General features: G+C 43.7%; 1 protein-coding gene across 4 annotated transcripts in view; it reads right to left on the reverse strand.

The window, feature by feature from the left end:
* The window catches only part of SETDB2 (SET domain bifurcated histone lysine methyltransferase 2), a 130,907-nt gene that overhangs the window by 59,977 nt on the left and 49,246 nt on the right, over nt 1-21,684 (reverse strand). For 3 of the 4 annotated variants that reach the window (XM_078783696.1, XM_078783695.1, XM_078783697.1), the window contains exons 5-7: nt 21,385-21,421; nt 20,946-21,055; nt 13,168-13,222 (exon numbers count right to left, since the gene is read on the reverse strand). In XM_078783696.1, the coding sequence (XP_078639822.1) occupies nt 13,168-13,222; nt 20,946-21,055; nt 21,385-21,421 (202 nt within the window). Of the gene's footprint in view, nt 1-13,167; nt 13,223-20,945; nt 21,056-21,384; nt 21,422-21,684 lie in introns of those variants that run through there. The other variant, XM_078783698.1, reaches the window with a different exon arrangement.

Raw genomic sequence — 21,684 nt, forward strand, 5'->3', positions numbered from 1 at the left:
TTTTCGGCAATTGATTGATTATTGAATTTTTTTTACGATTATTATTCATTTCTTTTAATTATTAATCACTTATTTATTTTCTTTCGGATCTGGCCAATATCTCAGGCACCTTTTGAGCTCGGAAGCTGATATTTCGACATCACAATGACCAAGTGTCAAAGGGTATTTTGTAAAGTCTGTAAAGGGTATTTTTAATTTATTGATTATCAAGTAATTGATTATTCATTGATTGATAAATTAATTATTTAATTTTTTTATTAATGACTTATTTAACTAAATTTCTAAAAGTTACATCTTCGGATGAAGCACTGGTGGTTTAGTTATGCTATTAGCCAGTTGATTTAAAAAATATTCTAAGACAATCTTTATTAATTTTAATTATGCAATTAATCAATCAAATATTGCACACCTCTCTCTCCAAATACAGTATTTGAGCTGCACGGCGGTATTGCCGGGCGCCGGAGGCACACAGGCAATGCCGCGCTGGCTGATATTTAATTATTTCGCATGGGGGCGGTGTACATTTGTTTTTTTTGTATACAGAATCGAGGCTCGTGAAAGACCTAACATTTATCACACAAAAAAAACAGACACAAAGTATATAATAAGGGGAGCGGTAGACAAGATGGGGAGAGAAGGGGAAGCACACAAACAACATTTGCGAGCAGGGACATCGGGAAATCTGTGGGAGGGAGAGGGCTTGGGGGGAGGCGGAGTGGGAAGGGGGGGTGGGTGGGGAGAAGTATAAAACACAAGGACACTGCAAGGACTTCCAGGAAAGAAGTTGGTATTTAAAAAAAGTGGATCTGGGGTGAAATTAGCGGGGGTAGAAAAGATCAAGGTTTTGGATGGGGGAAAATAGGAGATGGTGGTGAACAGCTGTTTTAAAGACCTGGAGGGAGGAGTGGGATTCAAGAGAGTGAGGGAGTTTGTTCCAGAGGCAGGAGAAAAGAGGAATGAAGGAGTGAAGGTGAGCAGAGAGGCTTGATTTTGGCAGTTTAACCATAAGAGGGTTGCAGGCAGATCTTGTGCGACCTGTAGAAATATTTGGGGGACAGTGCCCACAGAGAGTTGGGGGAGCAAGGCCGGAGAGGAGTTGGTAGAAGACAGAAAGACCACCAACCTGCCTGCGGTGATTAAGTGAAAGGCCCTCGAAGTTAGCTTAATCGCGGGAGATTCCAATGATTCTGAAAGCTTTGGTTTCAACAGCGTGAAGCCGAGCTAGGTGTGAGGAAGGAGCACCAGCCCAGAGGGGAGAACAGTATTCCATTGAGCTGCGGATGAAAGCCTTTTACGTGGTGAGGAGCTCAGGTGTGCCAAGGAAGGACTTCGCACGACGGATGAAGCCCAGTCGGCGACGAGCTTTGGAGGCCAGCTTGAAATGTGGTTTTCCCAGGAAAGATCATGGCAGATAGTGAGACCCAAAAGCTTGAGTGACAGAACTTCTTGGAGAGGATTGTTCAGAAGGTAGATGGGAGGGTTGTCCAGTCGGTCTTTTCGGAGAGACATAGTAAGAGTGTGAGATTTGTCCGGATTGAAAGACATGTTCCACTTGTTTGACCAGTCTGTGATTTTGTTCAGGTCTGCAGAGAGTGAGGAGGCTGCAGACTGCCGATCTGAGGGATGAGGAATGGAGCGGCAGAGAGTGGAGTCATCAGCAAAGAGGTAGAGAGGTTTTTCAACAGTCAGAGATCATTGATGAAGACCAGAAAAGGCTTAGGGCCCAGAACACTGCCTTGCGGAACTCCAGCCTGAACAGGAAGGGGAGATGAGAAAAACCCATTCAGCGCCACATGTTGACGACGACGAGAGAGGAAGTCCGCCAGCCATGCGTGGAGATTTCCATGGATACCATAGGAGAAGAGTTTGGTGAGCAGAGCGGGGTGCCAGACCGTATTGCAGCCACGAGATATGTCTTGGGAGACAGCTCTGCTTTCCTGTTTGGCATTGAGGACCTCCATCCATTTTATTGAGACAGCAGAAGCAGCATGTCCAGAGTAGAGTGACCAGGTCTGAAACCAAATTGATGATCAGAGATCAAGCCATTGGAGAAGAGGAAAGATTTCATATCCGAAGCAATAATGGATTCCATGGCTTTGCTGATAATTGGAAGCAGGCTGATTGGTCTGTCGTTGCAAGGATGTGTTTTAGCACCTTTTTTTGTAAAGCGGTGATGTTGGCCGATTTCCAAGTTGATGGCAGATGACCTTGAGCAAAAGAGGGTGAAGAGAAGAGAGAGGGAGTGAAAAAGCGGCAGAACAGGATTTTAGGACCCGTGGGCTGATGCCGTCTGGTCCATTCAGAGTCGAGTCCATGCAGAATCAGAGACGAGGGTTGACAAACTACTTTGAATGTATCTGTAGTTTTGTATTTATTTATGCGACTGTGTTCTTTTATACAACTGTCATTAACCAAAAAGGCTTTGTCACAACAGGGCGATTTTTTTTGATTCCAAAAAAACCAACCTTTTTTGCCAAAAACACTCCCAAACAATCACTGATGAATCTCCAAAAGTTTGACGAAGATCTGTTCAGCCATCTTTGAGAAAAATGGTGACACAGCCCAACGGCTGTCTTCCATAGAAGATACTTGCACCAAGTTTGTTTAGAATCCAATCATTTGTTCACAAGTTGGTGCGGCAACATAATTTTTACTTGACATGAACTCTGACCTTTGACTTCTTGATCCCAAAATCGAATCAGTTAATGTTTACATCATTATGCACACTTGCACTAAGTTTTATTTAAATCCCTTCATCTATTCAAGTTATATTTTTTACCTGAAATGACCTCTGACCTTTGACCTTAAAATATTAGTTTATCTTTGCATCAGAATATATAACAAGTCAGGAGACGACGATGGTTCATGAGCGAGCGGCATTCAATGACAAAGGACGGACTATAACCGAAACAGGCCAGGCCTGGAAATGTCAAAACGAAGGTTACTGACCTTGAAATGAGATAGAAAATAATGTATAATCAGTTATGAGGTGAGTTAGCTACACAATACCGAAAATTCGGTGAAAAATGAAATGAAATTAAAAAAAAAAAAAAAAAAAAAAAAAGAGGAAACATCGAGCTCCGTGGGGCTAGACACATGACATTGGCCGAACCAAATATCGAAACCCCTGTCAGATTCCACTAAACCCCTCGGAGAAGATGTAGCTTGAACTTGATTACCTCCTAAAAATACATCTTTGTCGGGCGTGGCTCCGCCCGCAATACGCCCACTCCAGGCAGGACACAACCAGATCATGATATCAACCTCCCACCCAAGTTTCATCAACACCGGATGATATCATCGGGTAGTTATGCTGCGGACGGACGGACGGACGGACGGACGGACGGACGGACGGACACACACACACACACACACACACACACACACACACACACACACACACACACACACACACACACACACACACACACACACACACACACACACACACACACACACACACACACACACACACACACACACACACACACACGACGAATATAGTGGTCACTTGATAACTCGTGAACCAATTACACAAAGTTTGGTGAAAATCCAAAGAGCAGTTCACTAGTTAGCTCAGTAACATAATTTTTACCTCATGGTATGTCTGACATTTGACCTCTTAAACCCAAAAAAATCAGTTGATCTTCACATCATTATACATCCCTGTACCAAGTTTGCATTAGATCCCTTCAGCCGTTCTCAAGTTAAACGTATTACAGGCTTCAACATTTAACCAAAAGACCAAAAGTCTAACAGCGGCTTAGCCGGGCTTGTTTGATACTTTAGTTGAAGAGGACAGTATGACCAGGGTGGGGATACAAGTTAGCAAATAATGCAAGTATAAAAAAAAATTTTTAAGTACTCCAAGTCCATAAACTGTTGTCACCATGGGAAGTGAATCCATCATTCATTTGATGTGAATGAGTGAATCATTTGATGTGAATTCAATTTGATTGAATCAATCTTTGAATCGATTTTGAATTTGTTGATTTGATTGGATTTAATCAATCATGATTTAATTCAATTTGATGTGAATTTGATGTAAAATTGAATCAAGTGAATCCATCATTCATCAATCCATCATTGCTTCGAATATCAAATCTTTCCTCTTCTCCAATGGCTTTATCTCTAATCATCAGTTTGGTTTCAGACCAGGTCACTCTACTCTGGACATGCTGCTTCAGCTATCAACAATGGATGGAGGTGCTCAATGTCAAACAGGAAATTAGAGCTGTCTCCCTTGACATATCACGTGCCTTCAATACGGTCTGGCACCCCGCTCTGCTCACCAAACTCTCCTCCGATGGTTTCCATGGAAACCTCCACGCATGGCAAGCAGACTTCCTCTCTGGTCGTAGTCAACGTGTGGCCTTCAATGGGTTTCTCTCATCTCCCCTTCCTGTTCAGGCTGGAGTTCCCCAAGGCAGTGTTCTGGGCTTTTTCTGGTCTTCATCAAAGATCTCTCTTGAAAATCCTCTCTCTCTCTTTGCTGACGACTCCACTCTCTACCACTCCATTCCTCATCCCTCAGATTAGCAGTCTGCAGACTCCTCACTCTGCAGACCTGGATAAAATCAGACTGATCAAACAAGTGGACACGCCTTTCAATCCTGACAAATCTCACTCACTATGTCTCTCAGAAAAGATTGACTGGACAACCCTCCCATCTACTTTCTGAACAATCCGCTCCAAGAAGTTGTCACTCAAGCGTTTGGGTCTCACTATCTGCCATGATCTTTCCTTAGAAAACAACATTTCCAAGCTGGCCTCCAAAGCCAGTCGCCGACTGGGCATCCTCCGTCATGCAAAGTCCTTCCTTCGCACACCTGAGCACCCCATCACATACAAGGCTTTCATCCGCAGCTCAATGGAATACTGTTCTCCCCTCTGGGCTGGTGCTCCTGCCTCACACCGAGCTCGTCTTCAAGCTGTTGAAATCAAAGCTTTCAGAATCATTGGAATCTCCCGTGATGAAGCCAACTCCCACGGCCTTTCACTCACCGCAGGCAGGTAGGTAGGTAGGTAGGTAGGTAGGTAGGTGGTCTTTCTGTCTCCAACCGACTCCTATCCGGCCGAGCTCCCTCACCTCTATCTGTGCTCTGTCCCCCAAATATTCCCACAGGTCGCAAAAGATCTGCCAGAAACCCTCTTCTGGTGAAATTGCCAAAATCAAGAATCTCTGCTCACCTTCACTCCTCCCTTGATCTCTTCTACCCCCGTTAATTCAGCCCAAATCCAATTTTTTGGAAATACTGACTTGTTTCCTGGAAGTTCTAGCAGTGTCCATGTGTTTTATACCTCTCCCACCACCCTCCACCCCCCCCCCCCCACACCTTCCCATCCCTCCTCCCCCACCCCCCACACCTTTTTCTGTATACTGAATCGAGGCTCGTGAAAGAGATAACATTTACTTCACAAACAAATCAACCAGACAAACAAAATATATAAAAAGAGGGAGCGGAAGACAAGATGGGAAGAGAAGGGGAAGCACACAAACACAATATTTGAGAGCAGGGAGATGTGTGGGAGGGAGAGGGCTTGGGGGGAGGAGGCGGCGTGGGAAGGGGGGGAGGGGGTGGGAGAAGTATAAAACACAGGGACACCAAGGACTTCCAGGACAGAAGTTGGTATTTCAAAAAAGTGGAATTGGGGTGAAATTAGCAGGGGTAGAGAAGATCAAGGTTTTGGATGGGGGAAGATAAGAGATGGTGGTGAACAGCTGTTTTAAAGACCTGGAGGGTGGAGTGGGATTGAAGAGAGTGAGGGAGTTTGTTCCAGAGGCGGGAGAAAAGAGGAATGAAGAAGTGAAGGTGAGCAGAGAGTCTTGATTTTGGCAGTTTAACCATAAGAGGGTTGCAGGCAGATCTTATGCGACCTGTAGGAATATTTGCGGGACAGAGCCCAGAGAGAGCTGGGGGGGGGGGGGGCAAGGCCAGAGAGGAGTCGGTAGAAGACAAAAAGACCACCAACCTGCCTATGGTGAGTGAGTGAGAGGCCCTTGGAGTTAGCTTCATCGCGGGAGATTCCAATGATTCTGAATGCTTTGGTTTCAACAGCGTGAAGACGAGCTAGGTGTGAGGCAGGAGCACCAGCCCAGAGGGGAGAGCAACCTTCCCATGCCTCCTCCCCCCAAGCCCTCTCCCTCTCACAGATCTTCCAATGTCCCTCTTCCCTGCTGTTGTACTTGTGCTTCCCTCTCCCCATCTTGTCTCCCGCTCCCTTTATTGTATGTTTTGTGTGTCCATTTTTTTTGTGTGTGATTGATGTTAGCTCTTACACGAGCCTCGATCTTGGATACAAAAAAAAGATTTAAAAAAAGAAAAAAAGATTGCATTGAGGCACTCATTTATTCTATGGTTTGAGTCAACAATGAACCAACCATACACCATGTCAATCGAGAAACTTCACAATAATGACAAAGGGATGGCAGTATTTCAATTAGATTTACTATATTAGTGTTAACGCTATTATTATTACTAGGGCATGCCCGTACTATATATATATCTAAAATTATATCCCCCCCCCCCTCTATTTACATGAAATGGTTTGGTCCATTCGCAAAGCCAAAGCGAACGGCTTGCGAGTACGGTGACAATCCCCCCCCCCCCCCCCCCTCTATTTACATGAAATGGTTTGGTCCAAAGCGAATGGCTTGCGAGTACGGTGACAATCCCCCCCCTCTATTTACATGAAATGGTTTGGTCCAAAGCGAACCGCTTGCGAGTACGGTGACAATCCCCCCCCTCTATTTACATGAAATGGTTTGGTCCAAAGCGAACGGCTTGCGGAGTTTGGTAAAGAAATCGCCATCGCGTGCACAAACGCGCAGGAAAGCGAATGAATCGCAAATTAGTTTTAATTAGTTTTAAAACATAGTTTAACGGCAACATAGTTTTCCAACGTGAAATAAATGAATACGCTCTCAAATGTGCCGTCCGAGGCAGAGTCTGTTCGCCACGTTCGGCACACGTGATAGCTCGCTGCTCTCTGATTGGTTGAATCGTTTTCTGGACATAGCTCGGTAACTACTTCTCCGATTAATATGAAACCTTGAAAAGGCACATCCTCGGGTCCCCAGCAATATACCTGGCAAGTTTAAAGTATATCGGACCCGTGGTTGTCGAGAAACAGCGGTCACAGACATACAGACATACAAACATACAAACATACAAACATACACACAGAGATTACTGGAATTATAGATAGATTAAAAAACAATACTACTGTATTAATAAACCTGCGCTAATGTGTCCGAAGCGTCCTGGAGGTGAGCCATGATGCTACAAGTACTGTGTACTGTACCCTATAAGTACTGTGACGTTGGAAGAACCGTAACACCTATGCTTTCGATATTTGATGGTAATTTTAACAATCGGTTTGTTTTTGTTTCAGACAATGAAAACCGTAATGGTAGAACATGGCGATTGTGATGTACGACAGAGTCGATAGGTTCGGCCTGAACAGCGCAGGAATCAAAATGGCAGTGTGTGGAGTCAGCCGTGGTACGCCGTGATGACATCACATACGTCATCGCATCACAGACGCAATCGCATCACAGACGCAATCGCATCACAGACGCAATCGCATCACAGACGCAATCGCATCACAGACGCAATCGCATCACAGACGCAATCGCATCACAGACGCAAACGCATCACAGACGCAATCGCATCACAGACGCAATCGCATCACAGACGCAATCACATCACAGACGCAGTCACATCACAGACGCAATCACATCACAGACGCAATCACATCACAGACGCAATCACATCACAGACGTAATCACATCACAGACGCAATCACATCACAGACGCAATTACATGACATCACCCCCATCATTGACTAGAGCCTCAGCTCTGATTAGTATATGTTTAAGGGGACAAACATATATACATAAATACAGACAGACAATCACTGTTCTAGACAGCTTTGTCCTATGAGCTACGCCATAAAAATAGTTTCAAAAAAAATAAAATAATAAAAATCAGCTCACATTTTCAAATTCAATCTGCTGAGTTTATTTTACTTCAAAAGTAATGAATGAATCACAAAGACAACAGGAATCAACTCCATCCAAAACAGAGGCAAGGGTCTTACTTTGGACGAGTCTTTCCTTTGTGTGAGAAAGAAAATTGTTGTGGCGGTTTTGGTAAACCATGACCCCTTCTTAACTGCAGCCAATTTTTTTTTTTTTTTTTTTTATATACAAGATCGAGGCTCGTGAAAGAGCGAACATTAATCACACAGAAAGACAAACCGACACATCAAACATATAACATCGGGAGCGGTAGACAAGATGGGGAGAGAGGGGGAAGGACACAAACACAACATTTGAGAGCAGGGACCGAGAGACATGGAGACATCGAGAGATCTGAGAGAGGGCGAGGGCTTTGGGGGGGGGGGGGGCATGGGAAGGGGGCGGTGGGAGAGGTATAAAACATATGGACACTGCCAGGACTTCCAGGAAAGAAGTTGGTATTTCAAAAAAGTGGAATTGGGGTGAAATTAGCAGGGGTAGAGAAGATCAAGGTTTTGGATGGGGGAAGATAAGAGATGGTGGTGAACAGCTGTTTTAAAGACCTGGAGGGAGGAGTGGGATTGAAGGGAGTGAGGGAGTTTGTTCCAGAGGCGGGAGAAAAGAGGAATGAAAGAGTGAAGGTGAGCAGAGAGCCGAGATTTCGGCAGTTTAACCATCAGAGGGTTGCTGGCAGATCTTGTGCGACCTGTAGGAATATTTGGGGGACAGAGCACAGAGAGAGCTGGGGGTGCAAGGCCGGAGAGGAGTCGGTAGAAGACAGAAAGACCACCTACCTGCCTGCGGTGAGTGAGTGAAAGGCCCTCAGAGATAGCTTCATCGCGGGAGATTCCAATAATTCTGAAAGCTTTGGTTTCAACAGCGTGAAGCCGAGCTAGGTGTGAGGCAGGAGCACCGGCCCATAGGGGAGAACAGTATTCCATTGAGCTGCGGATGAAAGCCTTGTATGTGGTGAGGAGCTCAGGTGTGCCGAGGAAGGACTTCGCACGACGGAGGATGCCCAGTCGGCGACTGGCTTTGGAGGCCAGCTTGGAAATGTGGTTTTCCCAAGAAAGATCATGGCAGATAGTGAGACCCAAAATCTTGAGCGACAGAACTTCTTGGAGAGGATTGTTGAGAAAGTAGATGGGAGGGTTGTCCAGTCGATCTTTTCGGAGAGACATAGTAAGAGTGTGAGATTTGTCAGGATTGAAAGACATGTTCCACTTGTTTGACCAGTCTGTGATTTTGTCCAGGTCTTCAGAGAGTGAGGAGGCAGCAGACTGCCGATCTGAGGGAAGAGGAATGGAGCGGCAGAGAGTGGAGTCATCAGCAAAGAGATAGAGAGGATTTTCGAGAGAGTCAGAGAGATCATTGATGAAGACCAGAAAAAGCACGGGGCCCAGAACACTGCCTTGGGGAACTCCAGCCTGAACAGGAATAGGAGATGAGAGAAACCCATTCAGGGCCACACGTTGACGACGACTAGAGAGGAAGTCCGCCAGCCATGCGTGAAGATTTCCATGGATACCAAAGGAGGAGAGTTTGGTGAGCAGAGCGGGGTGCCAGACCGTGTCGAAGGCACGTGATATGTCGAGGGAGACAGCTCTAATTTCCTGTTTGGCATTGAGGACCTCCATCCATTGTTGAGACAGCAGAAGCAGCATGTCCAGAGTAGAGTGACCTGGTCTGAAACCAAATTGATGATCAGAGATCAAGCCATTGGAGAAGAGGAAAGATTTCATATCCGAAGCAATGATGGATTCCATAACTTTGCTGATAATTGGGAGAAGGCTGATTGGTCTGTAGTTGCTAGGATCTGTTTTTGCACCTTTTTTGTGCAAAGCGGTGATGTTGGCTGATTTCCAAGCAGATGGCAGTTGACCTTGAGCAAAAGAGAGGGTGAAGAGAACAGAGAGAGGGTGAGATAGAGCAGCAGAGCAGGATTTTAGGACCCGTGGGCTGATGCCGTCGGGTCCAGTTGCAGAATCAGAGTCGAGGGTTGACAGAAACTTTTCCACCTTGTCAGGAGGAAAGGACACGGAGTCCAGGAGCAGCAGGGTACGACTGGGTATGGTGGGTACAGAGAGGGATGGGTTTGGGACACAAGATTTAGAGGCAAACACAGAGTTGAGGCATTCAGCTTTTTCACGTGCGGAGTCAGCTGTGTAGCCATTTGAGGTAAGGGAGGGGATGGAGGGGGAACAAACACCAGAAACGGATTTGACCAGACGCCACCAGGATTTGGAAGAGGGAGACAGATAAGAGAGTTCGGTCTTGAGAACGGAGAGATATTGTTTCCTGGCTCTCCTGAGGGTGGACACACACTTGTTTCGGGCTTTGTGAAAGGAAATGAGATTTCCTTCCGTTGGATTTGCTTTCCAGGAGACGAAGGCAAGTTGTTTCTGGGCAACAGCCTCACCACAAGATTCCGTGTACCATGGACGGGAGGAAGGGTATGACAACTGAAGACGAGATGGGATAAATCTGTGCATGAGAGAGAGCAATTTACTTTGGAAGAATTCCCAGGATGAGTTGATGTCAGAGGTGGTAGAGATGGGAGACCAGTCCAGATGATTGATGGCTGCCTGAAGACCGTGCCAGTTGGCCTGAGTGAAATGCCAGACTCGTCGACGCTGAGCAGGCTCCCTGAGGATGGTCAGAGAGATGTCCACTTTAACAAGGACATGATGAGATGATCCGATCGGAGCAGAAGAAGAGCAGCAGACATTTTCAGGGAAGTTAGTCATAACCAAGTCCAGAAGAGAAGATGTTCCGTTGACTGAGATCCGGGTCGGGAAATTGACAGATTGTGTCAGTCCCAGTGAGTCGCAGAAGTCCTTTGCTGAAGAGCCATGGCTGGTGAGAGAGGTACCCACACCCAGCCAACTGGCATGGTGACAATTGAAATCACCACATATGAGGAAGAGAGAGTTGGGATGAGTAGATAGAAGTTGGTCCATATCATCAGACAGCGAGATGTAGATGGAGTCATCACTGTTTGGTGGACGGTACAACACACATATGAACAAGAGGTGGGAGCGAAGGGGAAGCCGTAGCCAGAGGTATTCCTGGGGGTGAGGTGGAGAGAGTGCAGTGCAGGGCGAGTGAGGAAGAGAGTTTTTGATAAAGATAGCAACCCTGCCTCCAGGACGAGGCTCAGGTCTATCATACCGGAGGAGGGAGTAGCCCGGGAGAGATACTATGGAATCAGAGACATCATAAAGGAGGAAAGTTTCTGTTAAGCAGATCACGTCTGGTTTGACAGAAGCAACCTGTATGGAGAGATCAGTTAAGTTTGAACGAAGGCCCCGGATGTTTGAGGTCCATACCGTTAATGAAGAGGAAGGGGGAGCATCAGATACAGAACAGGGGGGAGGAGGGGTAGGGTAAGATGTGGAAGAGGTGGAAGAGATAGGGAGAGCTGTTGAAGGTGTGTCAGAGATTTCAGAATAGCTCGGAGAAAGGGAAGGATGGGGCGGACAAAAGGTTTGATGGTGATTGGGTGAGCCACAATGAGGTGTTATTTGAGGAGGGGGAAGAGCGAGGCAGAAGGTTGGGGGAGATGGAGGTGAGAGTTTGAAGGGGGAAGAAGCGGGGAGGACGCTTTGAGGAGGGGGAGTGAGAGGGGGGAAATTGAGAAGCAATGAGGGTGGGGAGATTTGAAGGGGAGGGGTGAGGGGGGAGTTTGGGAGGGAAGGGACAAGGGGAGGGATTTGAAAGGGATGGGATATGGGGGAGATTTGGAGGGGAGGGGTGAGGCAGGAGTCTAGGAGGGGAGGGGCGAGGGGGCGTCTTGGCGGGGAGGGGTGAGGGGGTAGTTTAGGAGGGAGGGGGCAAGGGGGGAGATTTGAAAGGGATGGGTGATGGGGAAGATTTGGAGGGGAGGGGTGATGGGGAAGATTTGGAGGGGAGGGGTTATGGGGAAGATTTGGAGGGGAGGGGTGAGATTGGATTTTTGAAAGTGTACGATTTATGGGAAACGAACATTTATTGCAAAATGAGTTTCTTGTGACCTTCGAGTTAAAAATACGTTTAAGGACGCTGGATGGAGGATGGAGTGCAGGAGAGTTTAGGGAATGTAGAAAAAAGGCACTATAGGAGATGGATATTTTTTTTGGGATGAATTGATTTGGTGAGCAAGTCGAAAGCAGCCTTTTAAAGAAGAAGAAGAAAAAGGTGTTATAAAATATGACGGAATACATAACTTCAGGGGAAAGTGTAAACATTGAAGGTTAATGAGTGAAAACTATCTGGGGAAATGGGGGAGAAACACGTGGTCGAAGAACGAACGAACGAATAAGAATGAATAAACGAATGAGAACAGAGAAGGAAATGTTTTTTTTTGTTTTTTTTTGTTTTTTTGAGTTGAGATTTACACAAGGAAGTAGGCTATGGGTGAAAAGCCTGGGAATACAGAGAACGAAAGTTATTGGATCACAAACGACGGACCGCTGAGAGAAAAACAAAGCCTCAAGGTTGTACAGTGCACACTGTACAAGGCCTCAAGACACGACACGGCAAACAGACGATCAATTTATGAAAGATAAACACCGAGAAACAACCAAAGTTGCACACAATAACTTCACACACCGAAAGATAAATACAGTTTCGACAAAATACAATTGTGAACAGCCTTAACTTCGAAAAACGTGGAGACCGTGTGGAGCTTCGAAAATCCCTCCCACCGTCTCCGAGATCTCGCGAGATCTCAAGAAGCGGTATTGCAGTTATTGCAGAAATTGCAGAAATAGTATTGCAGAAAATACTAATATTCTTAGTATTTTAAAATGTATTGCAGTTATTTTTGCAAAGCTCTTCCGCCTCCACTTTGTACTCGAAGTAAACTTGACGAAAACGAGAGTTTTTAAAAATTGTAGATTTTATTAATGCGTGTTCTCTATATTCTTGTAATAAAAGGTTTGTTCAAAATTTGACAAAAGCTCAAATGTAAAAAAAAAACAAAAAAAAAACGTTGGAGTTTGGACAGATGCAGAGACAAACAGACAATTGCAAGACCCTGTCTCCTGCTATGCAAGGGGGGGGGGGGGGGGGGGGGAGTTGGCTAAATAAATAATAAAGTAGTTCATGCAATGTTTCATTTGTATTATACAGGACAATAAAGTATTTAAAATGCTTAACATTACCTGGGACATCGAAAGAGTTGTTCACTCCAATGCAATCTTTTCTTAATCCATCATCCTAGGTACAAAGACATATCATGCACGGCAAAATAAAAAGAACAGAAGCTATTTTTAAAAAAAACAAAAAAAAAACACTTCAAATCATGTTCAATCTTCACTGCTAAGGTAAGTGTTCCACAACATTAAAACTGTCAGCAGAACTAGCAAAAGCTGTATAAGCACACATTTGTTCATTTTGATCCATTAAGACAACAAAACAAAACCCAAGCATGGGAAGCCATCTCCATTTATGGCGTTTAATGCAAATTATATGGCCAAAAGCAGGAAAGGAATTCAGCAGGGTCTGAAGCTCAGTGGTCTACTCTTCAGAATACAGGGTGGAATGTAACACCATAAAAATCGATAAGCAAATGAGCCGGATGATACATCTGAAAGGATGGTGTGCTCTAAGATGCGGCAAAACCTGCTGACAGCACACCATGACAGCAATTTACATCAGATAAATTTTCCTTCCCCCGTCGGACCGTTTGAGGATCAAGACAATCTAGTGGCAAGTTAGTGATACTGACAACAGACAGGACTTAATTTTAAAAAACAAAATTGACTGGAATACCTTCAACCTTAACAAAAACAAAAAACAAAAAAAAAAACGAGACCAATGCAACTGTCACCAATATATGCCTTCACATAGTCCCACAATGGGTGGATGCCCTCATTCAATGTCCTAAAAATAAAGTTTCATTTAAATCCCTTCAGCTGTTTTCAAGCATTACATTTTCACCAGCCATGACAGGTTTCACATCAATCAGTGAGGCGGTTTCAGAGAAGGGACTTTTTTTTTTTTTTTGGCTTTAAAGCTAATATAGAGCCACACCACGTGACATATGACTATAAAAATGCACACTCTGCATATGTATAGGTAGGGGATCACGTTTGTGAAGTTTCATGTTGATCAGATGAGGTTCATTTTTCTATCCAAGATGGCTGCCAAACCACGTGACGAGATCATTTTCACCCCATATGCAACAATGGTGCTCAATATTTGGAAAATTTCGCATCGATATGGTAAGCGGTTTCAGAGATAAAATGATTTAATATTTTCTTTAATCCAAAATGGCTGACATCATGCGACCAAATGTTTGTGATAATCTTTTAATAGCCATGCCTAGTCAATGACACGTAGTCGAGTCAAGCGATTTGGTTGGTTTGAGAGAAGTTTTTAGGTTAAATCCAATACGACTGCCAAACCATGTGACCGATGGTCATAAAATTTATATATTTCAATACAAATGAGTCAGAGATCATGCGCATGCAATTTCAGATTTTTCCGACAAAGAATTCGATAAAAAATTTTTGGCTGGTATACCACTTCACCTATGATATAATCATGCTTTTTCCCCCCATTGATCGTTCATGATAATGTGCCTAGTTTCAAATATTTCCATTCAGCAGTCTCGGAGAAATATATATTTTAATTATTTGCATTTAATCAAAGCTACCTGCCATATCACGTGACCTATGGCCCCACAATTATTATTAAAAAAAAAAAAAATTCTGCATGGGTGTCACTCCTACCCTATATATATATATATATATATACAGTGGAACCTTGACTTACGAGTTTAATTCGTTCTGTGACCGAGCTCGTAACTCAATTTGCTCGTTTCTCAAATCAAATTTCCCCATTAAAATGCATTGAAATGCTATTAATCCGTTCCAGCCTGCCAAAAACCACACCAATTTTTTTTTTAATATACAGTATATATAAAAAATATCTCGCGCTTTATATTTCACCTGTATGCAGCATACAAGTTGGCAGGATGGCCTGGACTGGAGGTACGCACACTTGACTCTAAACTGTCCAGCCTGGGTTTGAATCCCGACCCAGCTATAACCTGTCATGGGTGAATCACAGGCAGGGTGATTCATCAATGTGTGTACCGCTAAACTGGGCGCCCCGTTTGCGTCCCATTAGTTGTTGGATGTTAAGGATCTCACCGTGTTTTCCACAAAGAGAAGGCGAGCTATCGCCGGCACTCTGAACAAGTTGTGGCCTGGCATGCTCTTCTCCTCTGCCGTTATATACGTCCTCCTCGGCATCTTTTTCCAGAAGAGCCCTGTCTCGTCACAGTTGAAGATTTGCTGGGGGATGTATCGTTCGGCTTCTATCAGTTCGGCAAAAGTTATAATAAAATCTTCAGATGCCTTCACACCCGCCTCACCAAGTCGACAACACGCACACCTCCTCGCTCATGTTTTTCGACGATTGCGTGTTTTATATCCAAGCACATCATCCTCTTCTTCTTCTCAGTTATAATAAAATCTTCAGCTGCCTTCACATCCGCCTCACCAAGTCGACAACACGCACACCTCGCTCATGTTTTTCGACGATTGTGTGTTTTATATCCAAGCACATCATCCTCTTCTTCTTCTCAGTTATAATAAAATCTTCAGCTGCCTTCACATCCGCCTCACCAAGTCGACAACACGCACACCTCGCTCATGTTTTTCGACGATTGCGTGTTTTATATCCAAGCACATCATCCTCTCTTCCCTTGGCACTCAATTTCTGAGGACCCATGGTTAAAACTAAGAAATTTTCCAAAATAACCAAAATGCGAAAACAAAGCAGCAGCGATATACGGCAGAGATAGTTGCACGGCAAGATAACCACGTGACCGGAACCCACCTGGTGGCGGGTGGCGAAAGCTCGTAACTCAAATCTCGGCTCGCATCTCAAAGCAATAAACCGCCCGAGCGACGGCTCGTATCTCGGAAAACTCGTAAGTTGGTGCACTCGTAAGTCAAGGTTCCACTGTATATGTATATATATATATATATATATATATATATATATATATATATATATATATATATATATATATATATATATATATATATATATATATATATATATATATATATATATATATATATATATATATATCTCTATCTCTATCTCTATATAAATATATATATATATATATATATATATATATATATATATATTGTATAGTATACAGTGATCCCTCGTTTATCGCGGGGGTTACGTTCCAGAACCCCCCGTGATAGGTGAAAATCCGCGAAGTAGAAACCATATATTTATTTTATTATTTTTATATATTTTAAGCCTTTAAAAACCCTCCCCATACTCTTATAAACCTTTCCCACACTCTTATGAACCCTTTCTACACTCTTAAGCACACTTTTGAGACCCATCCTTGGTCCTTACGTATTAGAAAAATATTTGTACGTGTATATATAGCTGTACAGTACATTGATGCAAGTTCTTTTATAATTGCAATTAATTAACAAACAAACATACACATATGATCATGGAACTACACAAGTACAGTACAACAAAGTATTTACATTGATGCAAATTGTGTTTTTGAAAGCAAAAGGCAATAATTGACAAAAGTGCCTTTAATCAAACCTGAGGCCTAAGCATAAAGAAGTCTTCATGAGCTATTCAAAATAGAGATGATGATTAATTTTGAAAATTAATAAGAAATGCATTAGCTTCCTCTTGCATATGCAGCAGCTTCCTGATGGTTAATTTGTAGGAAGCAGTGGGGGGTGGAGAGGAGGTGAGGAGGGTGGTTATTCCTGATCTGATGCAGTGATGAAGCAGATATCTCATCTGTATCAAAAGGTAATGACCGAAAAATCCCATCCTCCACAACCTCGGTCATTCATGTTACTCAGCAACTTAATTTAATTGCAGCTTTAGACAACATCATCAAAATCGTCATCATGATCATGTGTCTCTAAGTTGTAAACATAAGTTATTGTAAATTAGAGGTTACCCAAAGTATGATGACTCTTAAAACCATATTGATCATTAAACTGCAGGACACAGTTTGGCATCAACCTTGCAAATTACTTAAAGTAGCGAAGAACCGTCCAAGAACCCTCCTTATGGATGGGTTAATTACCCCCAGAATCATGGACAAGTTAATTACCCCCAGAATACGGGACTTTCAAAATGCGCGATTCTTTGTCTACTCATTTATAATGCGTATTTTATTTCGATTTACTGTAATATTCTTTTAATATAGGTTTTAATTAATGTGTTATATTTTTATTTTTATTATTATTAATTTTTTAGGCTAGAAAATGCTTATTTTACCGCAAAAATAATTAAAATGTAAAAAAAAAAAAATACCTATAGGCCGCAGAATCCCGCGATATAATGAAAAATCCGATATATAATTTTACATATACTAGCGAGAAAAACCCGCGATGTACCGAAGCCGCGAAAAGTGAAGCGCGATATAGCGAGGGATGACTGCATATAGTATATATAATTCATATGTATTGGGACAATCTATTGCCAAAATAGTTAGACTGCATTTCGATGTGAATCTTGTAAAATGAAGTTCTCAAAGCATTCAGGGGGGTGCGCATGGAACCTAGATCTAACAATTGCCGGTCATCTGTGGAGAGTCAAGAAGGACTTGTGATTGGCCACCGACCAATGGCATGGGAGCAGGGCACCAAGCGCTCGGCCAATGGGAGGGGGCGGATGAGATCAGAAGATTCGGGAAGGCAAGAAGCGACGGGCTGGTTGGAGGAAAGCGCCGGTGACGTAAAAAGGTGCGAAAGGTTACGAGTAAACGAGGTACTGGTTGGCAGACGGAGAGAGCTGACGTCAGAAGACAATCAGTAAAACGACTCGCTCACCGGCAATTTCCTCTCCTCCCTTGGCCCTCTTGCGCTGGACCGTCCAATTGAGTTGGCCCTTCTCGCTTTGGTTTTTTCCCTGCCCAGACCTCCCTTTTGCCTTTCGTTCCCGGTTGGACCTTTCCTTTGCAAACCGCAAATTGCCTGCGTTACGACGGACGTTGGGGGAACGTTGGAGCGCAGATTCTCCTCCCTGGCGTTCACGTGTGAGCAAGGCTTACCGCTGAGCAGACGGAGGGTGCACACCAGAGGCACTCTGTGAGGCCTGACGGAGCGTGCACACCGGAGCCTGGACGATTCCTGACTGAGGCTACATCCAGACAGATAAGACGAACCACACCCGAACCACAACGTTTTCTTTGTTTCATTCCTCCTGTGTTGTGTATTTGAAGTGAAGTATGGGGGCACTCCATTAGAGGGGTTTAGGTTTTATCGTCGTGTTTCACTGTTCTCGGGTTCCATAATAAATATTTCCTCTTTTGCACATTTTACCTCCGTCTCGCGTCGAGTCAATTTCCATAGGGAGAAAACATTGTTGGGGCCGTGAAGGTAAGCCAAGCCCCCCCCCCCGCCCCCTGCTCGTGTATCAATCCGCCATTGAATTGGAAACGCCTCGTTAAGCTCGATTCCATCCATGGACGCTCTGTATTAATAGTCGTCCACACGACAGTATCACGTACATTGTGATTCGTTTTGCCTACCCTGTTTAAACCTCTGGATATTAGTTTTTAGTCATTATCCTCTGTGTACATGTCTTTACAAAGCACGCGCACATGTACTGCAGTTCAAGTCATAAAAATGTGCAGGTGTAGCGAATCTTCATTGAAATAGCCAACCATTAGCCTCACCGAAGGGGCTGACGCACAGGATGAATCTGCATTGAAATCTGCAGTTAATGCCACCGCAAGAGCTCGTGCAGCCTGGCACGGGGCGAGACCAGCAGTTATGTCGCATGCGGTTCGGTTACGGCTGTTAGAAAAAGAGAGGGAGTGTCACCTAGAGACAGTTAGCAACGCAGTTTATTTTAAAGAGAGGGATAGCCATTTGGAGGAATGGCAGGAGGAAAGAGCGCCTGGGCCTCTGGATGTGCGGGGCTGTGACTACTGGAGCTGTGAACATATAATCCCTGAAAGCACCGAGAGCTTTGAAAAAGCCACAATACGGAACTTTGAGGGTTTTTAAACGCCGGTTTGCACAAGAGAGCTGCCAATAACACTGCACAGCCAGATAGCTGCCAAGAACTCATCCTGACTCCTGCACAGCTTGCTTCTAGTTTGAAATCGACCTCTTATTTGTACTCCCTGTACTGGATTCTTGTCAATCAAGTGAAGAAAAAAAAAAAAGGAGAAATCCCCAAGATAAGAACTTGTTTGAGGTTTGTTAGAGGGTGGTAAGGGGGTTAAAACCAGATTTACAGCTTCATTTATATTTGCTTTTTGTATTCTTGTTATTGCTTCACATAATCCTTCAACATTTAATTGTTAAATAAATGTACCTGGTCTCAGGGTTAGATTCTGCTTGTGGTAATTTTAGTATCATTAGATAAGCTGGCTCAATCTGGCTCAGAGCACTCACAATCTGCGGTTGCTCAGCCAGATAAGAGGCCATGAGCACCGATCGGCACATCACGGTTAAATGCACGGTCCCAATGAGTATTTTAACATGGCCAATAGGTGCGCGAACTTGGTCGAGGCTGTGGACTTAGCTGGTGCTTGCAGTAGTTTTGACACAAGCAGAACTCGTAACAGGTATCTGGAATGCTCCCATGGCCGTTTTACGATATAAAAGGTGTTCATAATAGTATACATGGGTGTGCGATGCAATTCACACAATTTCCATCGTACACCGCAGACGGGCATGGGCTGTTCTAACATTCACTTCATACAGTCCATTTATAAGAAACGACTCCTTGGATACATGGATGACAACAGAAATCACTATAAATCAAGTCGCAAGTTAGAATAAGGAATATTTAAAAAAAAAAAAAAAAGAAAAAAAAAAAAGAACGATAAGGAATGATGAAGCAATAATGAATGAGGGAAGGGGGCAAGGTGAAAAATGAAGTTCAGGACATTGTGCAATACAAAGCCATGATACTGGAAGAAGAGCAAAGCAGATTAATATTTATAATGCCAAGATGAGTATTCAGTTCCCCTTTAATGTATTACAATATACCTGGGAATGAAGAGAAACAGTTTCCATTGTACACCAACATGTCTGGAGGTTATGACTGTTGATAAGCCTCATGAGTCAAGACATCAGCTCATCTTCAGATGCCATCAAGATCTGCCACAGAACTTTTTTGAAATACCAACTTCTTTCCTGGAAGTCCTTGCAGTGTCCTTGTGTTTTATACGTCTCCCACCCACCTCCCCCTTCCCACACCTCCTCCCTCCAAGCCCTCTCCCTCCCACAGATCTCCCGATGTCCCTGCTCTCAAATGTTGTGTTTGTGCTTCCCCTTCTCTCCCCATCTTGTCTACCGCTACCATTATATGTTTTGTGTGTCTGATTTTTTTGTGTGATAAATGTTAGCTCTTTCACGAGCCTCGATCCTGTATACAAAAAGAAAAAAAAGAAAAGAAAAAAGAAAAGAAAAAAAAAGTTTCTGGAAGCCAGGGCAGCATGCAGAATCACTAACATGATTGCAAGACTTCAAACAAACAAAAAAACAACAACATATTTTGGGGGGGAACTCCCTCCTCCCATGACCTCGTATGCCTCCTCAGACCCCAATTTTTCTAATGCCTTGAACAAACATGGGTACATCACAGGTGATGAAGGTTGTGGTGATGTTTCATTAAAATTGTGCGTGTATGTTTTGAGAAGGCAAACACCTATTTTGGGGGGTAACCTGGATCCACTTTGACCACGGTAAACCCCCTAAGACTCGGATCTTTTTTTAATGCCATCAACAAACATTAGTCAGAACATAACAAATATCATTTGTGCCAAGTTTGGTCACAATCCCTTCAGTGGTTTCAGAGAAGTTGTGTTTACGGACGGACGGACGATACGCCATCACATAAGCTCCCCTGAACTTCATTCCAGGGGAGCTAAAAACTACCCCCATTTTCGTTAAAAATAGCCACTCACTGTTGGTGTTGGGAACGTCAGGCAACGGGGTTGCAAGCAGTCTTCAGGCACAGAACCATATTCTGATTCCTCCAAGGATTTGTCCATGGCAGAACGTTTACCACTTGAAGCTGCAAAAAATAAATAACCTTCACAATTTTCTTGAAGTCACCTCAAAGGGGACATCTCATGATGCAGCGAGTAGGTTAACCATGAAAAAGGAAAAGCATTTCTTCAACACAAAAATGAACCAAGGGTATGGCAAAGATGTGCACTCATTTAATCACTATGCAGCCAAGAAAATAAAATGACAGCAGATCCACTCAAACCAATGATGGGATAATGCTCGCCTATCCTTGTCAAAACGTGAACCGCTCCAAATGATTGACCTCCAGCAGCAAACATCAAAAAAGAGATACACAACATACACATAGAAGCAACAGCACATGACATGACTCACCTTGGCCATGCTTAAGGACTTCCAAAATAGTTGGCATCTGCAGATACAGAAAAGCACATTTAATATAAAAAAACAAAAAACACAAAAAAAAAACTATGTCCATGATGACAGTTGAGGTTGAGGCTAAAGTACCTCCGTTTGAGTAGACCGTCTACTCTGCACACTTCGGGTAACAGATTTTCAGACACAAGGAGCAACAACACCATAAACATGCAAATGAAAAAAAAAAAAAAAAAAAAATGAATAGAATGTAATCCAATTGAAATACTAAAACACGCAATTTGGGGTCTGACGATTTTT

This window comes from Myxine glutinosa, chromosome 8, assembly GCF_964187855.1.
Source record: "Myxine glutinosa chromosome 8, kmMyxGlut1.1, whole genome shotgun sequence".
In the NCBI taxonomy this organism is placed as follows: Eukaryota; Metazoa; Chordata; class Myxini; order Myxiniformes; family Myxinidae; genus Myxine; species Myxine glutinosa.